Genomic DNA, 17,982 nt, shown 5'->3' with positions numbered 1-17,982 from the left:
CCTGCACCCCACCATGTCTTCCACCTGCCTCTTATTCATAGAAACGTTACGGTCTCCCACGCTTCCCGAGTCCCAAAAGGCTGGCTCAGGAGTTAATGATTAGGACTTATGAAGATGTAGAAAGTAAGAATCGGAGAAGGCAATGGCACCCCACTCCAGTACTTTTGCCTGGAAAATCCCCTGGACGGAGGAGCCTGGTGGGCTGCAGTCCATGGGGTCGCTAGTTGGACACGACTGAGCGAGTTCACTTTCACTTTTCACTTTCATGCATTGGAGAAGGAAATGGCAACCCACTCCAGTGTTCTTGCCTGGAGAACCCCAGGGACAGGGAAGCCTGATGGACTGCTGTCTATGGGGTCACACAGAGTCGGACACGACTGAAGCGACTTAGCAGCAGCAACAGCAGCAGAAAGTAAGAATACTTGCTGGGCCAAGAAACTGATAACACTTTAGACTATAAACCAACCACACAGTCACTGAACTCCCAGTTCCCTGAAAGATATAGATAAACGCCTGACACACATTCCCAAGTTGTTTTTACAGGAGACAGATCCCCACCAGAAAACTGCTGACTGCAAGTGCAACCAGATCGGATGAAACCAGAAGAGGGTTGATGCTTGAAGCTTCATCTTGATGCCAACCCACCCGAGAACTGTACATGAGCTGACCATGAGCTGACCATGTACCCTGCAGTTCCCTCCCTCGTACTGCCTTCAAAACTTTTATCTCACAACTATCAACTTGAAGGTAGTCTTAGGACATTAGTCTATCACCTTCTCAGGTTGAATAAAGCAATTTTTCTTTTTCTACCAGCACTTGTCTCCTGCGTATTGACCTTTTGAGTAGCAAGCAGAGGAACTAGAGCTGCATATCAGACCTGTCCAGTTACATTTATTGTGAATGAAAACAGCAGAACATACTTCTTAGACATATGAATGTGTATCAAATGTCATGACTGAGCACTTCATATCTTTACCAAGAAGATGTTGATTTTAGCTAAAAGTTGTTTTATTTAGGGGGTGGGATATGGAGAGGAGGTGAATTCCTTGTACTTGGATTTACATTTTCTACTAAAGCTGAATTTTCCCATTAGGCAAATAAATGTTGGCTTCTAAGAGGCTCCCAGTGAAATTAGAGATACTATGTTTAAATTGCTTACCACAGTGTCTGGCACACGTGAGTGCTGTTCAGGTGTAAACAGCATGGTCACTACTGATGCTATTGCTTCTTCCCCTTTATAAGGCGGACAAAACCAGCCCTTTCAGCCCCCAACTTACTGAGCTGAAAGAAGCTGACAGGAAAAGGACTTGGTTGGTTTGCACTTGATCAAGTTAGGTACTAAGGAACCTCTTACTTTTATTTCAGCCTCAAATCTCATCTCCCTTTAGACTCTGAGCAAATAACAATTCATGTCAGACCTAAGCTGGCGGAGAGGCCCAGAAGCTTTCTGAAGACAGATTATGATAGAAGGGGGCAGCTCTGTGGCTCTCTGCTTGGAGATCTTATTCCAAGGACCTCCAGTCACCTGCTTTGTTGGGTTTTGCTTCTCCCCCATTACATTTTTAAGGGAACACCAAAACAGTGGAAAAGGTTAGACGTTAATCCTCACAAGAGAATCAGGAGAATATCAGCAATTTTGCACAGTTTTGCTGAGGTGAGTTTTTAAAATGTAGAAGCCTTGCCCACCTCAATAGAAGCATCACCTTTCTGAAAATATAACATAGCTATTTTCCACTACAGGAACCATTCTTTACCAAACATCAGAGCTTTTGATGCTTCAGAGGCAAGCAGAGCTATTTATTTGATTTTTTTTTTTTTTGCTATCCCAGTAAATCATTTATACAGTGCTTGATTCATAAAATCCTGTGTATTTTTTTTAAGATGCAGAAAATATCCCATAAACATATCAACTCCTGCATGCTGTGTTCTTGCCAGATAGCCACCAAAAGATTTATAGATTTCCCTCATTATAAAATAATTGATATTCTCTAATAGGTTTAATCTTCTTAGCAGTTTTCTCCTTTGGAGTCTGAGAGAGAAGTATTCAAGATGTTATATGAAAGGAGAAGAGGGTAAGAAACCTGTGGATTTTCTTAGTGGTAAGACACCCTAGAGACTGATACATGAGAAGTGTGATTCTAAAGGTTACGGAGTCCACTGTGGGAAAGATGGATACCTCCTATGAAATGGGATGATTAACCAGGAGGAGAGTCCTCTAAGGGCAGGTAAGCAGTCTAGGGCACCTCCCACCAATCTCTTTTCAAAGCCTCAGTTTTGTTATCTGTAAGATGGAACTGCTTACCAATATTTCACTTCTAGGGTGGCCAGGAGAGGGGACATGGGGCAGGCCCAAGTAGGAACTCTTATGCTGCCCACACGTCCTGTGAATTTATGCTTCCCCCCATGGCACCGGCTGCCCTGCCAGGGAGGCCTGCAGCTCCTTGCCGCTCAGCTGTCCCTGCATCAGTCAGCTCAGGAGGAACATGGTAGAGACGGATCCATGTGTGCTCTCTGGATCAGCTTCTCCCAACAGTATACCTGATATTCTGGGGTTATGCGAACCCTGTCTCTATCTCACAACTGACTCAGAGGAGGAGAGATGTGACAGTCATTTTATAATGACAATGGGAAATGACTGTAGAAAATTGAGTGGAAGAAACCTGGATACAAAGTGAAATATGACTGTATGTCCACTACATAAAGCGTGATGTAAAGGAACTAAATGTAGTTTCACACTGTGGATTATTGTCTAGCTAGTAGAAAACAGATGAGTTAGCACTATAGCTGCTGGCATGAGGGATATCGGTGATACATTAATGGGGGCAAAAAGAAGAGCAATGTGTACAGTATGATCCTATTAAAAGGGGAAGAGAAGAAACTAGTGAAGATTAGGGCAAAAGTTCTAGAATCAGAATGCATGGTTTTTAAAAATTTTTTTTTAACTTCTTCCTTTTTATTTAGATCCTATTTTTTAAATTTTAACTTTTTATTTTATACTGGAGTATAGCCACTCAACAATGTGGAGACACTTTCAGGTGGACAGCGAGGGAACTCAGCCATACACATACATGTACCCATTCTCTTCCTCCCAGGATACATGGTTTTAAACCAAAGCTCTGCCTCATTGACCGAAGCAGACTGGCCATTTACTTAACCACTCTGTATCTCAATTTTCTCATCTGCAAAATGGGGATAAAATATTACCTATTTTAAGTAGAAAAAGGAGGTTTAAGATCATGGAGTCCAGTAGCTTTCTCACTGGGGATGACAGAAGCCACGCTGGTGCTGAGGTGATGAATGGGTGAATGCACTGAGCACAAATGCTCAATAAATGTTTGCTTTTGTTACTACATGTTAGTATTATGAAGCAGAGTGGTCCAGAAGGATGCACACACTTATTGACATGGATTACTTCAGTTGGGCTGCAAGAAGGTGGGGTGGGGGTGTTGGGAGGGTATGAAAAAGAAAATGGAACTGACAGATTATGTGTGCAATAGCAAATGTCACAAGGAAGTGCAGATCGAAAGAGTAAGAAACTACTACACACCTGTGAGCATGGCAGAAATCCAGCACATGGGCAGAACCGAACATGGACAAGGACGTGGGGCCACCAGACTCACCCCCACTGTGGCGGGAATGCACTTTGAGGACACTTTGGCAGTTTCCTACACTAAACATATTCTTATCGTATGATCCAGCAGTCACCTTCCTTGGTATTTAACTAATAAGTAAGCTGAAAACTTATGTCCACACAAAAAACCCATACAATGCTGTTTACCTATCTGCCTCCTGCGAAACCTGAATGCAGGTCAAGAAGCAACAGTTAGAACCGGACATGGAACAACGCACTGGCTCAAAATTGAGAAAGGAGTATGTCAAGGCTCTATATTGCCACCCTGTTCACTTAACTTGTATGCAGAGTACATCATGCAAAATGCCGGGCTGGATGAAGCACAAGCTGGAATCAAGACTGCCGGGAGAAATATCAATAACCTTAGATATGCAGATGACAGTACTCTTATGGCAGAAAGTGAAGAGGAACTAAAGAACCTCTTGATGAAGGTGAAAGAGGAGAGCAGAGAGCTGGCTTAAAACTCAACATTCAAAAAACGAAGATCATGCATCTGGCCCCATCACTTCATGGCAAATAGATGGGGAAATAATGGAAACAGTGACAGACTTTATTTTCTTGAGCTCCAAAATCACCGAATATGGTGACTGCAGTCATGGAATTAAAAGATGCTTGCTCCTAGGGAGAAAAGCCATGACAATCCTAGATAGCATATTAAAAAGCTGAGACATTACTTTGTCCACAAAGGTGTGTGTTGTCGAAGCTATGGTTTTTCCAGTAGTCATGTATGAGAGCTGGACCATAAAGAAGGCTGAGCACTGAAGAATTGATGCCTTTGAGCTGTGGTGTTGAAGAAGACTCTTGAGAGTCCCTTGGACTCAAGGAGATTAAACCAGTCAATCCTAAAGGAAATCAGCCCTGAATATTCATTGGAAGGACTGATGCTGAAGCTCCAATGCTTTGAACACCTGATACCAAGAGCCGAATCATTAGAAAAGATCCTGATGCTGGGAAAGATTGAAGGCAGGAGGAGAAGGGGACGACAGAGGATGAGATGGCTGGATGGCATCACCAACTCAATGGACACGAGTTTGAGCAAGCTCTGGGAGATGGTGAAGGACGGGAAAGCCTGGTGTGCTGCAGTTTATGGGTGCAAAGAGTTGGACATGACTGAGCGACTAAACAACAATAACAAAAATTCATAACTGCCCAAACTTGGAAGCTACCAAGATGGCCTTCAGCAGGTGAATGGATAAATAAATGGTGGTACATTCAGACAATAGACTATTATTCAGCACTAAAAAGAAACAAGCTACAGGGTATAAAAAGACATGGGGGGACATTAAATGCATATTACTAAGTCAAAGAAACTAATCTGAACAGACTGCATACTGTATGATTCCAATTGCATTAGACATTTTAGAAAAGGCAAAACTATGGAGACAGTAAAAAGGTTAGCGGGTGCCAGGGGTTAGGAGGGAGGGAGAGATGAAAAGGCGGAGCACAGAGGATTTTTAGGGCAGTGAACTACTCTACTCTGTATGATGTTATAATGGTAGATATACGTCATTATACATTTATCCAAACCTACAGAATATATAACACCAAGAATGCACCTTAATAGAAACTATGGGCTTTGGGTGATAATGATGTGTTGATATAGCCCATCCATCGTAACAAATCTACCTCTCTGATGCAGGTGTAGGGCACTGATGAGGGAGTGGGTGTTGGGGGTGTGTGTGCAGTAGGTAGGAGGGTGGACAGGAACTCTCTGTGCTTTCAGCTTAATTTTGATGTGAACCTAAAGTTGCTCTAAAAAATAAGGCCTATTTAAAAATAACCACTGGGAGAAGCCTAAGTGTTAACAGTAATTGCCTCCAGGTGAGGAGGTGACAGACGGCTCTTTCTGCACTTTCCACGTTTCCACCCTGACTTCTAGCCTGTGCTCACGCTGTTCCCTCTGCCTGGAACATTCTCCTCGCTCCCCTACCCTGAGGGGCAGTATCTACTCATCCCTTAGGACTGAGTTTAGCTGGGATTTTCTCCAGGAATTCTTCCCTGATCTTCTCCATGTTCAACGGCGCCTGGACCTCCACCAAGGGGCACATGTTCCATGAACTTACGATTGCCTCTTACCCTGTCTGTCTGCCCTGCTGGGTGTGAGCCTTAGAAGAGATGTCTGTTTTATTCTCACTGTAGCCCCAACACCTACTGCAGCGACAAGCATAGAGTCACTTCATGAATTTTCTGAATATATGAATATGAATGAGATCAGGACAACTGTACAGAAACAACAAAATGAGCAGCAGAAAACTCAAGGTGAAAAGAACCTGAACGATACAGTGAAAGTGGGGAATGGCCACCCTGACAGTTGTGGTGGTCCCGGAAACAAACCAGGGCTGCGAGACAGATGACAAGAAATGAAGAACAGACAGACGCTCACGGGCCTGTGTCAAGAGTGAGACACTGCAATGCAAATCAGGTCGGTGTAAATGGATCTCCTTATGTGCATCACACCAGGACTGGCCCGGTGTGACAGGGCAGGTAAGAGTTAAAAAGCTTATGGTGGAAAGAAGACCTTGGACCCTGGTCTCAATTTTGAGAGTCTCTACCACACGCACTGTCCTTATGGGCCCTGCAATGTCCATATGCCCTCCAGCACCAATCACTGCCAACAATCCATCAACAGCTCCACAAATGCTTAAGAACCTCCTCTGAGGGAACCCTGCACTGTGTATGCTTTGGTTTGCTGCTGGGGAGCTGAGCTGGGGGAAACGATGTCAATGAGACCATATCACAGACTTGTGTTTCTGCGCCTCATCATTCCAGGAGGCCCACAGTTCACCCAAAGACAATAATGCCTTCCACGACTACATATCCTATTTTTTCTGGAAAACCAATACTGTTTGGAAATGAGAAGGGGAGGGAGAATAGAAGGGAAAAAAAAAATGAACAAAGACCCTTTTTGTTTTTCCTAATAAAGATTTCCTAGGCGGGCAGTGCAATCTGGAGGCAGGCCTGCCACCCTTCCACCCTCACCTCTCTCTCCCACTAGAGAAAAAGCACGTCCGTGTCCTCCTAATCCTCAAGGAAGCGCCCACATTAGAGAAGCTTCTGGAGCCCCCTGTAAACTCCACAGCACTCTATTTGCAAGCAAGGCTGGGGTGATTCCTGTCTGCCTTTGCTCTAGTCCCCCAGTGCTGCCTGCACAAAGCTCTGGATCTTATTTCAAGAATTCATCTGCTCCAATTTTGTCTCCTACCCGAGGTCTCGACCCTCAGCTGAATTACAATTAGTTGCCCTGAGGATCCTGGAAGAGGCTCATTTCAGAGGAAAATGCCTTCTGCCAGGCAGCGCCAATCGAGCCCATAGTTAGCATCTATGAATTTCAACTCTAAAGAACTGCCTCTGCTCACGTGGCCCAGAGAAATCTGTCTTTCACGATGGCCCATATTTGCTGTACTTTAGACAGGCTTCTCTATAATGCTGAAATTGTTTCTCCCAAATCTCATTTTTGAAACAATCACTGCTGAGTAAGTTTTCTTCCCAAGCTGCCTTGAGAATTTCTTCTTAAAATAAAAAGAATTATTGCTTTTCTGAAGAATGGAGTTTGCAAAATCTGACAGCTAATGTGCAGGACTGAGGGGCGGGAGGTAAGAGTTCTCTTCTGGGTTCTGTGCCCGATTCATCGAGATAAAAGGGCAACAGTCAAGGGGCCTCAGTTCTCATTCCCATCTGTGAAATGGGACAGTATTCATTCTGTCTCTTACTAGGGTTTGGGAATGGTACTGCATTCAATTAATACTTTTGGTCTCTGGAGAAACAGATGCACTTGGTGAATGCCATTCTTATAAAATTTACCTTTTCTTTCCCAAGTTTGTTTCACACAGAAGGTGAGGTGAGGGGGATAAGGCTGTGTGGGGAGCCTAGATTCCCATCCCTCCTCTGCAGCCAGCTGGCCACATGCTCTTGGTGAACTCGGTCCACTGCTCCAGGCCTCAGCCTCCCATATGCACAAGGAAAGGCTGAGTCACAGCTGTGATGTCCACACATTTTTAAGCAGTGGCACTTCTCTTAGTGAACAGTTTTCACAAATCCAGTCCAGACCTTGGTAGGAGAGGTACGTGAACCCCACCCGCACCTGCAAGGCTCTCCACAGCCCTCACCGTGCTCCCTGAGGCACCCCTGGGACCCTTCCTGCACAGAGGCGCGCGCTCCAAGCCAGGGCCTCCTCCCTCAGAGCTTGTCATCAAGACAAAATGAGATAATGCGTGGTTCTGGCCCACAGACGTGGTTCTTGAAACAGTGAATAGATGGGAAGACAATTTAGGCTGAAGGTGGGACAACAGCACCCTTGTCACGTGTTTTTTTCACCGATGGAAAGGGGGAGACCGTACCTTCATGGCTACACATTTATCCCCGACTCCCCCTCTGACAAACCAGTCAGAAACAATGTTAACAATAATAACGATAATGCCAGGGTTAAAAGTTTATTTCTGATGCTCCCTTGGTGCCATGTACTGTCCTAACCACCTCACATATATTAACCTGTTTAATAGGCATGACCACCTAAGAGGTAGATTCCATTTCATTGATGAGGCAACTGAAGCACAGCGAGGTTAAGTGACTAGATAAAGGTCACAGAGCTAGTAAGTGACAGGGCCAGAACAAAGCTGAAACTATTGCTAAAGAATGGTGCTACAGAGACACGGAGACACACCGCAGGTGACCTCGCAGACCTCACTTCAGGGACATAAATAAATCTCATATAATAGATGCTACTGTAACCATGGTGGAAGTGCTAAGGGACAGATAGAGGAGCTCTGATAATTCACTCGTCAAACATGTATTAAGCACCTACTGTATGCCTAAGGAGCTGAGAATGTGTGGTGGACAAGACTGACCGGGAAGACCCAGCTCTCAGAATGTGGAGTCCAGTAGGGTAAACTCACGACAGGTCCATGTTTATACACACAATGCTCACATGTTATACTTATTGGTATTTTAATTCTGCTGTGATAAGATCAAAGGAGGAAAAGTAAAGGTCCCCTGAGAATGAGTGTATGTCAAGAGTGAGGGGAGAATTAAAGGTAATAAGAACTGAATGTAAGATGTGTATATGTTTGAGTATGTATACATGCACACACATACACATGTGCCAGGTAATTAGGCGTGCAGTATTAAAATGGGGCACAAGAAACTCAAGTTTTGATTATTCTAGAATGTCCTGAGGCTCCTCTTCACTACTTATTAGTGCCTCTACTAAAAGGTGAGAAAAGGAAAGGGCTTTGCTTGATTTTACTGCAAGTGGTAAAAGCTCTGATGCAAAGAATAAGCTTAAGACCATGGGCTGAAGGACAAATTCTTCTTGGATTTCACTTGTGGCTCCCCCTCTGTGTCTCACAAACCCATGGGTGAGACTCAGCGAAGAGGCTCTACAGTGTGGCCCAGAGGTTAAGATAACGTGCTTAGGGCCAGGAAGACATGGTTTGTTCACTGTATCACCACCCAAGAGCTGTGTGACCAAGGGCAAGTCACTTAACCTCTCTGAGTCTCAGTTTTCACATCTGTAAAATGGGGTGGCAGATACTGTAGGTGGGTTACCTGATGCCTTCTCTAATTCACTTCTCTTTTTCCTATCTCTACCATAAAGAGGCCCCAAATCAGAACACTCACCTTTCCAGCCACCCCCTTGCAGATATGGATGCCCAAATGTCAGTTCTGGCTCAGAATCACTGGGAGACTTTGCATTCTGAATAAGAACGCAAAATCTTCAAAGGAAGAGGTTTTGTTCTCTTTGCCCTTCCTCCATCTTCTTGCCTGAAAGGTAGACTTCCCAGAAGTATAGCAGCTATTTTATGACCATGAGGATAAGGATGAGGAAGCAGGAAGATAGAATAAGTCTTGTTCTCCAATGAAAGACTTGAGTAGCTATGCCAACCCTGGACTGTTTTATGAGATGAATGAATAAATGAATAACCCCCTTTTTTGAGCTGTTAGCTAAAGTTCTCTGTTACTTGCAGTTTAATGCATTTTTTACATTGATACAAACAGAATAAAAACAGAATCCACTTCATGGTGACTGGTAACTACATCTCAGTTAGTCCCATGAAGTTAGTCCCAGACTGAGATAACGTGTGTTCAGTGCCAGGTTCATGGCCTGGCATGGAGCAAGTATCAGTACACATGGCCCATATGCTAGTGCTGCTGAAGAAAGGAAAACCTGCCATCCCTTTGGCAAGTCACTGAACAGAGCATGGAGGTGGGAAGCTGGGTGAAAGGGGCCCTACCTCGGTCACTGAAGTCATCCACGAGCACAATCTCGGCGATCAGCTCCGGGGGTGAGCGGTTCAGCACGCTGTGGACGGTGCGCAGGAGGGAGGACCAGCCCTCATTGTGGAAGGGGATGATGATGCTGGTGTTGGGCAGCGTCTCCAGGTAGCGTTTGCTTTTGCAGCTAGAGGGATACACAGGAGGTGAAGAGGACAGGTTCAGCTCTCACGCTGCCCAGAGAACTCAGGCATATAGTTCAGCTAACTGCAATTCCTACTTCTGCTCCAGCCCCTAGGGATTGAGTGAAAGCTGGGGACACCACCGTCACTTCAGAACTGTCTTCTACTTGGGACCCCAGCACACATAAACACACCCGCGTACACTCACATAGATATATACACACACAAGATCCCCCTAGCTCTGTACATGAACAGTTACAAAGCAACAACTCCCAGTGGTGAAGGAGCACTGGAGTTTGGTGTTTACATGCATGAACTTGTTCATGCCTCAGTTGTGATAGGAACATGCTTGTTCATCTTCACGATTCCATGTGAAGGACAGCCCTTAGATGGTACTCTTGCCTCTTTCCCCACCCCTTGCACGTTCTCCTCCATGGAGGAAAAACCATGTATCCATGAACTTGGAAGAATAAACTGGGTCTCCTTTGCTCTCCACCAGCCCTATGGTAAGCCTGAGGGTGGAAGACCCTGCTCCTGTGGGCCTTTCATACAGTAACACTCCAAGGATTTAACGCAGTTACTTAGTATCAGAAAATATCTAGCTGAAGTTCAAACTTCTCTGACTTTTCTGTATCTTTTTAAAGCTGGTTGTTAAAAACCAGGATCAAGACAAGGCTGACCCAATGCCTTTAGCTGATGTGTCTCCTAGTCTCTTTTCCCCTTACCATTTATTTTGTTTAGGAAACCCGGTCATCTGTCCTAGAGTATTTTCCACAGTCTGCATTTTGCTTTCTGCATTGCTGTGGTGTCTCTCAACATGTTCCTCTGTCTGCCCCATGTTGGCTCCTGTAAACTGGTAGTGAGAGCTAGAGGCTTGACCTGACTTGATGAGAATATTCTGGCAGCCTCTTCACGGGTTGTAGTGTGTAGCAAAGAAGACCCAGCACAGTCAGAAATAAATAAAATTCTACTTAGTCATGGTGTATAATCCTTACAAGTTGCTTAAATAATCCTTATGTATTGGTTTGCTAGTATTTTGTTAAGGATTTTTACATCTATATTTATAAGGGAAACTGGTCTGGAGTTTTCTTAGGCTTTTGTCTGCTTTTACATTTTAACTCTTTTGCTAAAAATCAGGGCTCTTAGCATCAACATTACTAGGCTATTTTCCCCTATAATATAATAATAGTTTTAGGCAAACAATACCAATATTATTGCTAACAACATGATGATAGAAAATTTAAGAATCTTTTCGTCTTTCGTTTCTTTTCATTGTTGGGGTATATTTCAATAGAGATATTAGAGATTTTCCCAGGGCCCAGAAAAGAGGAGCTGAAGACCAGGCAGGCCCAGAGGAAATGACAAAACTATCCACCTTGAGCCAGGTCTCTGGCATAACAGGTAGAAGTTGGGAGCCCAGATGTAAAAGGCTTCATGCAAGGGGGTTCCACAAGGCTGCTAAGAAGTTTTTTTTGGGAAACTTGTGACATCTGGGACAATGAACATAACAAGAAAATATCTCCTTTCGTATGCCACTGTAATCCACTGTCTAAATAAGCCCAGATCTCCTTGCAACGTACTGGTGGTCCAGTGGTTAAGAATCCACCTGCCAATGCAGGGGACATGGGTTCAATCCCTGGTCTGGGAAGATCTCATATGCCACGAGGCGACTAGGCCTGTGCACCACAACTACTGAGCCCGTGTGCCTTAGAGCCTGTGCTCCACAATAAGAGAAGCTGCTGCAATGAGAAGCCTGCACGCCGCAACTGCAGATTATCCCCTACTCATTGCGACTAATAAAAGCCCACACACAGCAACAAAAACCCAGCGCGACCAAAAATACACAAATAAATAGACAGTAAAGGGGCTGGTGGATGGAGAGAGGGATGAATGTGTATGTGATAAAATCACTAGAGGAAGGTTAATCACAGAATCTAGTCAGGAGAAAACTGAGTGTCCCATGTGCAATTCTTTCAAGCTTTCCGTATGTTTGATAATTTTCAGAAAGAAGCGTTGGGAGGAAAAAACAGGTCAGGGTCAACTGTCTCCTCAGCTTTAAATCCTACCTCTCCTAGAGGCATCAAGGGAAGCTAGGAGGTGGGATGGGGCAGGACTGACCTTGTGGTGTTTGGCTGTGAGCCCAGTTTCAGCTGCATGGACAGGGTGCCCCTAATTCTGGCAGTCCAGTTTTGATGAACAGGCCAGTTTTTCTTTCTACTTGCAATCTCCTGACTTCTTTTATACCTCTTCCTGTTCATCCATCTGGCTGGACTGCTTTTTTCGAGGCCCCACACAGCCTTCCTCCACCCCTTCCCCCACTTCTCTAACCCCTTTGATCATTTCAGCCAGCCTTCTGGGGGAACCTTCTTCAACTTCATTATGTTGGCTTTCACCAATAAAGGAAAGCATCTCTTCTTAAAAAGCCCTTTCGGTTAATTTGTCTGAATCCTCTGTGGCCAAGAAAGGCGCTATCTAGTTTTCTACAAAAGTTCCTGCCTTCCATCCAATTTCACAGGAGGCTCACTCGATTGAAGCAGGGTTGGAAGGGGGGTTAGCTGTAATAAACCGCTGGAGTCCATGGAGAGAAATACAATAGAGCTGTTACTCAGCAGAGAGCCCTGGCTTTCTTGAACCCCAGAGTTGGGCCCCACAGCCTATGGGTAGACACACCATCATATACTAAAGGAAGTAGACAGAGCCATAACAGACTAAATTCACTTCTAATTTAACCCAATCTTGGAATCAAAGATTATTCGGAACTTAAAAAAAGGCTCAGACTTGACCATGTGCTTTTTTTGGGGGGGAGGGGTGGTTTACTCTTTTTCTCCTTCCTCTTTTCACTTACTTATTTATTTACTAAATAAACACAAAACGGCATTTCGGCATGGGCACTCATCATTAGTTTGGTCCCAGTTTAGTAGAGTTTCTTGGTTTAAATAGAAAATTATGTGACATGTTGAAATGAATCTCTCCAGTATCCCGCAGAAAACATGGTTCCACAGACTTGCCCACAGGCCACCTCCCTGCTGGGAGTTCATGGGAGAAGCCCCAGTTCTCCTCAGATTGCAGCAGACGGAGGGGGAATGGGGGTGGCAGGGAGGAGGAGAGAAGGCCATCCTGTGACGTCCCCACCTTACTTGTCCCCTTTAAGACCTGTCTGCGTGTTGTGTCTTAGGGATCTCAACACTGGATGGTAGAGGACATCCGGTCCTTTTGTGTGTGATAAACAGGAAGTACCCTTCACCTGACGGCCTTCAGAGAGTGGTCTCTGGCAAGGGGAAGCCAGGGCACTGCTCCCAATGCAGAGGCTGGTTTTGGCTCTGACAAGACAGTAATAATCTCTGCCTTCCCCTGGTTCATCATGCCTGAGGGTTTACAGAACACCCTCCTTTCTCTCGTCTCCAAGCTGTATCAACCCCTGGGAGGGAGACAAACTGGGCAGTGCTAACCCCCTTCTTCACCTGGGGAATATGGAGCCCTGAGAGGAAAGTAACTTGGGCCCAAACCTCAAATCTAGAGTGTATGTACCTAAAATAATGCTTACAATATCTTTCCTGATGACAAAAGTGGTAACTGCTCAGAATGAGAAGCTGGAAAACACAGAAAGGCTAAAAGACAACTGCTAAGGCTGGCAACATCCTGACGCCAGGGGCTGACCTCTCTGCAACATTCAGGGCGTATCTTCCTCAGTGCTCTTCTCTGAACACATATTAGCTTCTACAACATGGCACACGGCACACTGACTTGATGGCTCTAGGTCCCCGTGGGCTCCCAGATACAGCGTGGCCCCCTGGGGGCAGGCGAGGGCAGAGCGATGCCCTCATGAAGGGTCAAAGCAGGGACATGTGACACTTACGTCACACGACATCAGTGGTGGTGCCCTCATGGCTCAGTATTTCTGGTCTCAGAAGACACCATAGAGGAAGAGGTCCCTGTGCGTTTCAAACCTGATGACTATGAGCTGAGTGCAAAATATCCCACCCCTTGCCCAAGCACTTCTTCCGTCATTTGATTCACAGTCTAATGAGGCCCCAGTCCTGACAGGACAAAGTTTAGTTAGACATGCCAGCATGAGAACAAAGAGGCATGCTCAGGGGTGTTCCCTAACACACTTTGAAATGGTGAAGAGAGCAGAAACAAAGTGAATGTCCATCAGTGGGGGCATATTAAATAAGTGATGAAAAACTCAAACTATAGAGTACTGATAGCAGTTAAAAATAAGGTAGAAGATGACAATGATGATAATGCACTATATCTGCTAAGGGTTTTCATTATGTCAGGCAAGGTTGTAAGCACTTTATATGCTTTAATTATTTAATTGTCACAATGCTCTTACAAGGTAGAGCATCATTATGGCAATGATGGGAATATCATTATTCCCATTACAACGAGGAGGAAACAAGGCAGAGAGGTGAAACAGTTGGTAGTGGCTGGAGCCGAGATTTAAAGCCATCTGCCCCGTGTACGTAAATATTTTTACAGGGATAGTATACTATTAATCGCACAGACAAAAAGGAGAATGAAGAGACTAAAAAACAAAAGTTGAGGAAACTAAGTAGGAGACTGAAGTCCGGGCTTCTGGTTTCTGCTCTGCCAGAAACCAGATCTTCTGGCAAGATAGGCAAGTCACTTCTTGCCGATACCAAGTTCCTCTTATGTTGATAAGGGAGCTGGACAAAGAGTAAGTCTGACATGCCTGCTCTGTACTCCTTCTCCTTCTTTTGGTAAGAGCATCCTGATTTCCCTTGGGGAATCTCCCACCCTGTGATTCCACAGGGTTTGAGAGAAGTCCTTGTCTTGCCTTGAGGGTGGGCAAGAGGGCCTGGCTCAGCCAACTGCAGCTCCCAAGCCCCGTGGTTGTTTGAGGGGTGGGAACTCACAAACCAGAACAAACTGTGGCTGAGACAGCTGGGAGAAAGGGAAGGTTTTTTTTTTTTTCCTGTAAATGAACATGGAAGGATGGAAGTCTTGAGGCCACCATACAGTCTGTTCCCTATGTTAAAATGAAGTTGCTGCTGCTAAGTCGCTTCAGTCGTGTCCGACTCTGTGCGACCCCATAGACAATAGCCCACCAGGCTCCCCCGTCCCTGAGATTCTCCAGGCAAGAACACTGGAGTGGGTTGCCATTTCCTTCTCCAATGCCTGAAAGTGAAAAGTGAAAGTGAAGTCGCTCAGTCATGTCCGACCCTTAGCGACCCCAAGGACTGCAGCCCACCAGGCTCCTCCTTAGCAGAACAGAAAACAGAGCCAAGAGAGGTTCCTGCTGGCATCATTTAGGGACCTAGATCCAGCGATGGCTGAAGCCAAGGTCTACTCCTAGCCTTTCCAGTTACACAAGTCAATACACTGTTTTTTCTTCAATCAGTTTGAGTTCAGCTTCTGTCAGTTCTAACTGGAGAATGCAATGGCACCCCACTCCAGTACCCTTGCCTGGAAAATCCCATGGACAGAGGAGCCTGGTAGGCTGCAGTCCATGGGGTTGCTAGGAGTCGGACACGACTGAGTGACTTCACCTTCACTTTTCACTTTCATGCATTGGAGAAGGAAATGGCAACCCACTCCAGTGTTCTTGCTTGGAGAATCCCAGGGACGGAGGAGCCTGGTGGGCTGCCGTCTATGGGGTCACACAGAGTCAGACACGACTGAGGTGACTTAGCAGCAGCAACAGTTGTAACTATTGGGTTGGCCAAAAAGTTTGTTCAGTTAGGAAATATGTTGTTCAATACACTTCTTGATGATAATGAAAAATGTGTCTTTTATTTTTACTTAAAACCAAATGAATTTTTTGCCAACCCAATATAAGACTCTTGCTTATGTAGCTAAATAATCTCTAAGCCCCGTCAGCCACATGCATCTGTTGTGGACCTCAGGATGGCTTTTGAAGGACAGAAGCAGAAACCGGTCCGAGGTATCCTCTCTGACCTGAAGGGGGCAGCCACTCTCCTGCTGCAGAAAGAGAACTTTGCTCACTCACTGACTAGGAGAAAGTGGCCTGGACAGAGGGCTGTGGAGGGGAATGGGAGGCAGTGAGAGGACTCATTTATGACTGAGCAGCCCCCAGTTTGATATTCCCTAAAGGAGAAGGCAATGGCACCCTACTCTAGTACTTTTGCCTGGAAGATCCCATGGACGGAGAAGCCTGGTACGCTGCAGTCCATGGGGTAGCTAGAGTCGGACACGACTGAGAGACTTCACTTTCACTTTTCACTTTCATGCACTGGAGAAGGAAATGGCAACCCACTCCAGTGTTCTTGCCTGGAGAATCTCAGGGACGGGGAAGCCTGGTGGGCTGCTGTCTATGGGATCGCACAGAGTCAGACACGACTGAAGCGACTTAGCAGAAGCAGCAGCAGCAAAGGCTTCTGAGCCCTTGGGCGTGCAGATGAATCTAATATACTGGCCCTTAAGATGCACCCTCAGGGCTTAATGCTGGAGCACTAGAATTAAAAAAAAAAAAAAGAAATCAAAATCAAAGGGAAGCATTTCAAAAATTTCTTCAAGTCAACCTTGAAAAAGAACAATCCAATCATTCTGAAGGGAACTATATTTAAAAAAACCCCATATATTTGCAGGGCAGCAAAGGAGAGACAGACGTAGAGAACAGACTTGTGCACACAGTAGGGGAAGGAGAGGGCGGGATGATTTGAGAGAGCAGCTGAAACACGTGCATGACCATAGGTAAAATACACAGCCATGGGAAGCTGCTGTAGGATGCAGGGAACCCAAACTCGGTGCTCCATGACAGCCTAGAGGGGTGGTATGGGGTAAGGGCTGGGAGGGAAGTTCAGGAGGGAGGGGACATATGTATACCTATGGTTGATTCATGTGGATGTATCGCAGAAACCAACACATTATTGTAAGTAATTATCCTCCAATTAAAAATAAAATAAAAACATTTAACTCCCTAACACTGGACACTATCCACTGCCTAGAGGCAGAAGCAGAGCCTGGACCCAAGGGCAGCTAATCCATTGACTTGTCTGTGGTTGATGGTTTAGCAAGAAATCTGTGTCCAATTGGGGTTCACCAGGTCAATCAAATTCTCTTTCTTTGGTATACAACCTTGATATATAGAAAGGCAGTCCCAGAGATAATGAGAGGAGCAGACACAGAGCTACATGGAGAAAAGCTAAGGCTTCTTAATAAAGGGATCCAGAAATTTCTGCTGCTGAGATCTTAAGAAAACCTGGTGGTTGGGTTTAGAAAGTCCTTCCTATTTCAGGCCCTGAGAGACGTGGCAGTGCCACAGCTTCCCCTGCTCCTCCTGGAGAGCCTAGCTGGCTTTTTCCACATTCCCGCTTCCCTTTATTGCCCTTGTCTCCTTGCAGAGGAGTCCCCATTAACTGAAGTAACTGTGCAGCCAGTAAAAAGTCTATTCCCTGGAGTAAAAAACAAGCAGCCAGACATTGTACTAGAACTAGATGAAGTGTTCTTAATTCTTCTTTATAACTTTGAAAAGAATGGACTCTTTTAGAATTAAGATTTCTAATTTCTCCAGAAAAATCATGAATATGGAGATTTGGACTTCCAGAGCATGGACACTAAGACTGCTGGGGCACATGGTTACTGTTTCATATGATTAGCAATGCCTTATCAATACTGTGCCAACTGGGCTACCTTGACATCAGGAAAATTACCTGTAGACCACAGCATTTCACCACCACTATGCTCTGTGCACTACAGACAGCAAACTGTTCTTCAATGATTACAAGGGTGAGTCTTTTTTTAAAGGAATGATCATTTAGAAAATCCTGTGGAGTAACTCTATTGTTTGAAAGTTCCCAGTGCTTGTACTCTTAGATAAACAATCTTCTTCTAGAAATGGGCAACATTTTAGCCATTTCTCATGGCAGCTAACCCAACATGCCTTCCTCCACCAAACAGATGTCTAGATGAGGCTTGTTGAGAGCTGATTTGTATGTTCTGGGGGTGGTAGAAGACAGCATCTTTCGGGATTGA

At 45.1% G+C, this 17,982-nt stretch overlaps 1 protein-coding gene across 2 annotated transcripts in view; it reads right to left on the bottom strand.

Moving 5' to 3' along the window:
* Nucleotides 1–17,982, bottom strand: part of GALNT10 (polypeptide N-acetylgalactosaminyltransferase 10) — a 226,110-nt gene that overhangs the window by 87,491 nt on the left and 120,637 nt on the right. For both annotated transcript variants that reach the window (XM_015472331.3, XM_024995264.2), the window contains exon 4: nucleotides 9,862–10,028. In XM_015472331.3, the coding sequence (XP_015327817.2) occupies nucleotides 9,862–10,028 (167 nt within the window). The remainder of the gene's footprint in view (nucleotides 1–9,861; nucleotides 10,029–17,982) is intronic.

Source organism: Bos taurus, chromosome 7 (assembly GCF_002263795.3).
Source record: "Bos taurus isolate L1 Dominette 01449 registration number 42190680 breed Hereford chromosome 7, ARS-UCD2.0, whole genome shotgun sequence".
In the NCBI taxonomy this organism is placed as follows: Eukaryota; Metazoa; Chordata; class Mammalia; order Artiodactyla; family Bovidae; genus Bos; species Bos taurus.
This window is presented reverse-complemented; position numbering and strand designations above follow the sequence as displayed.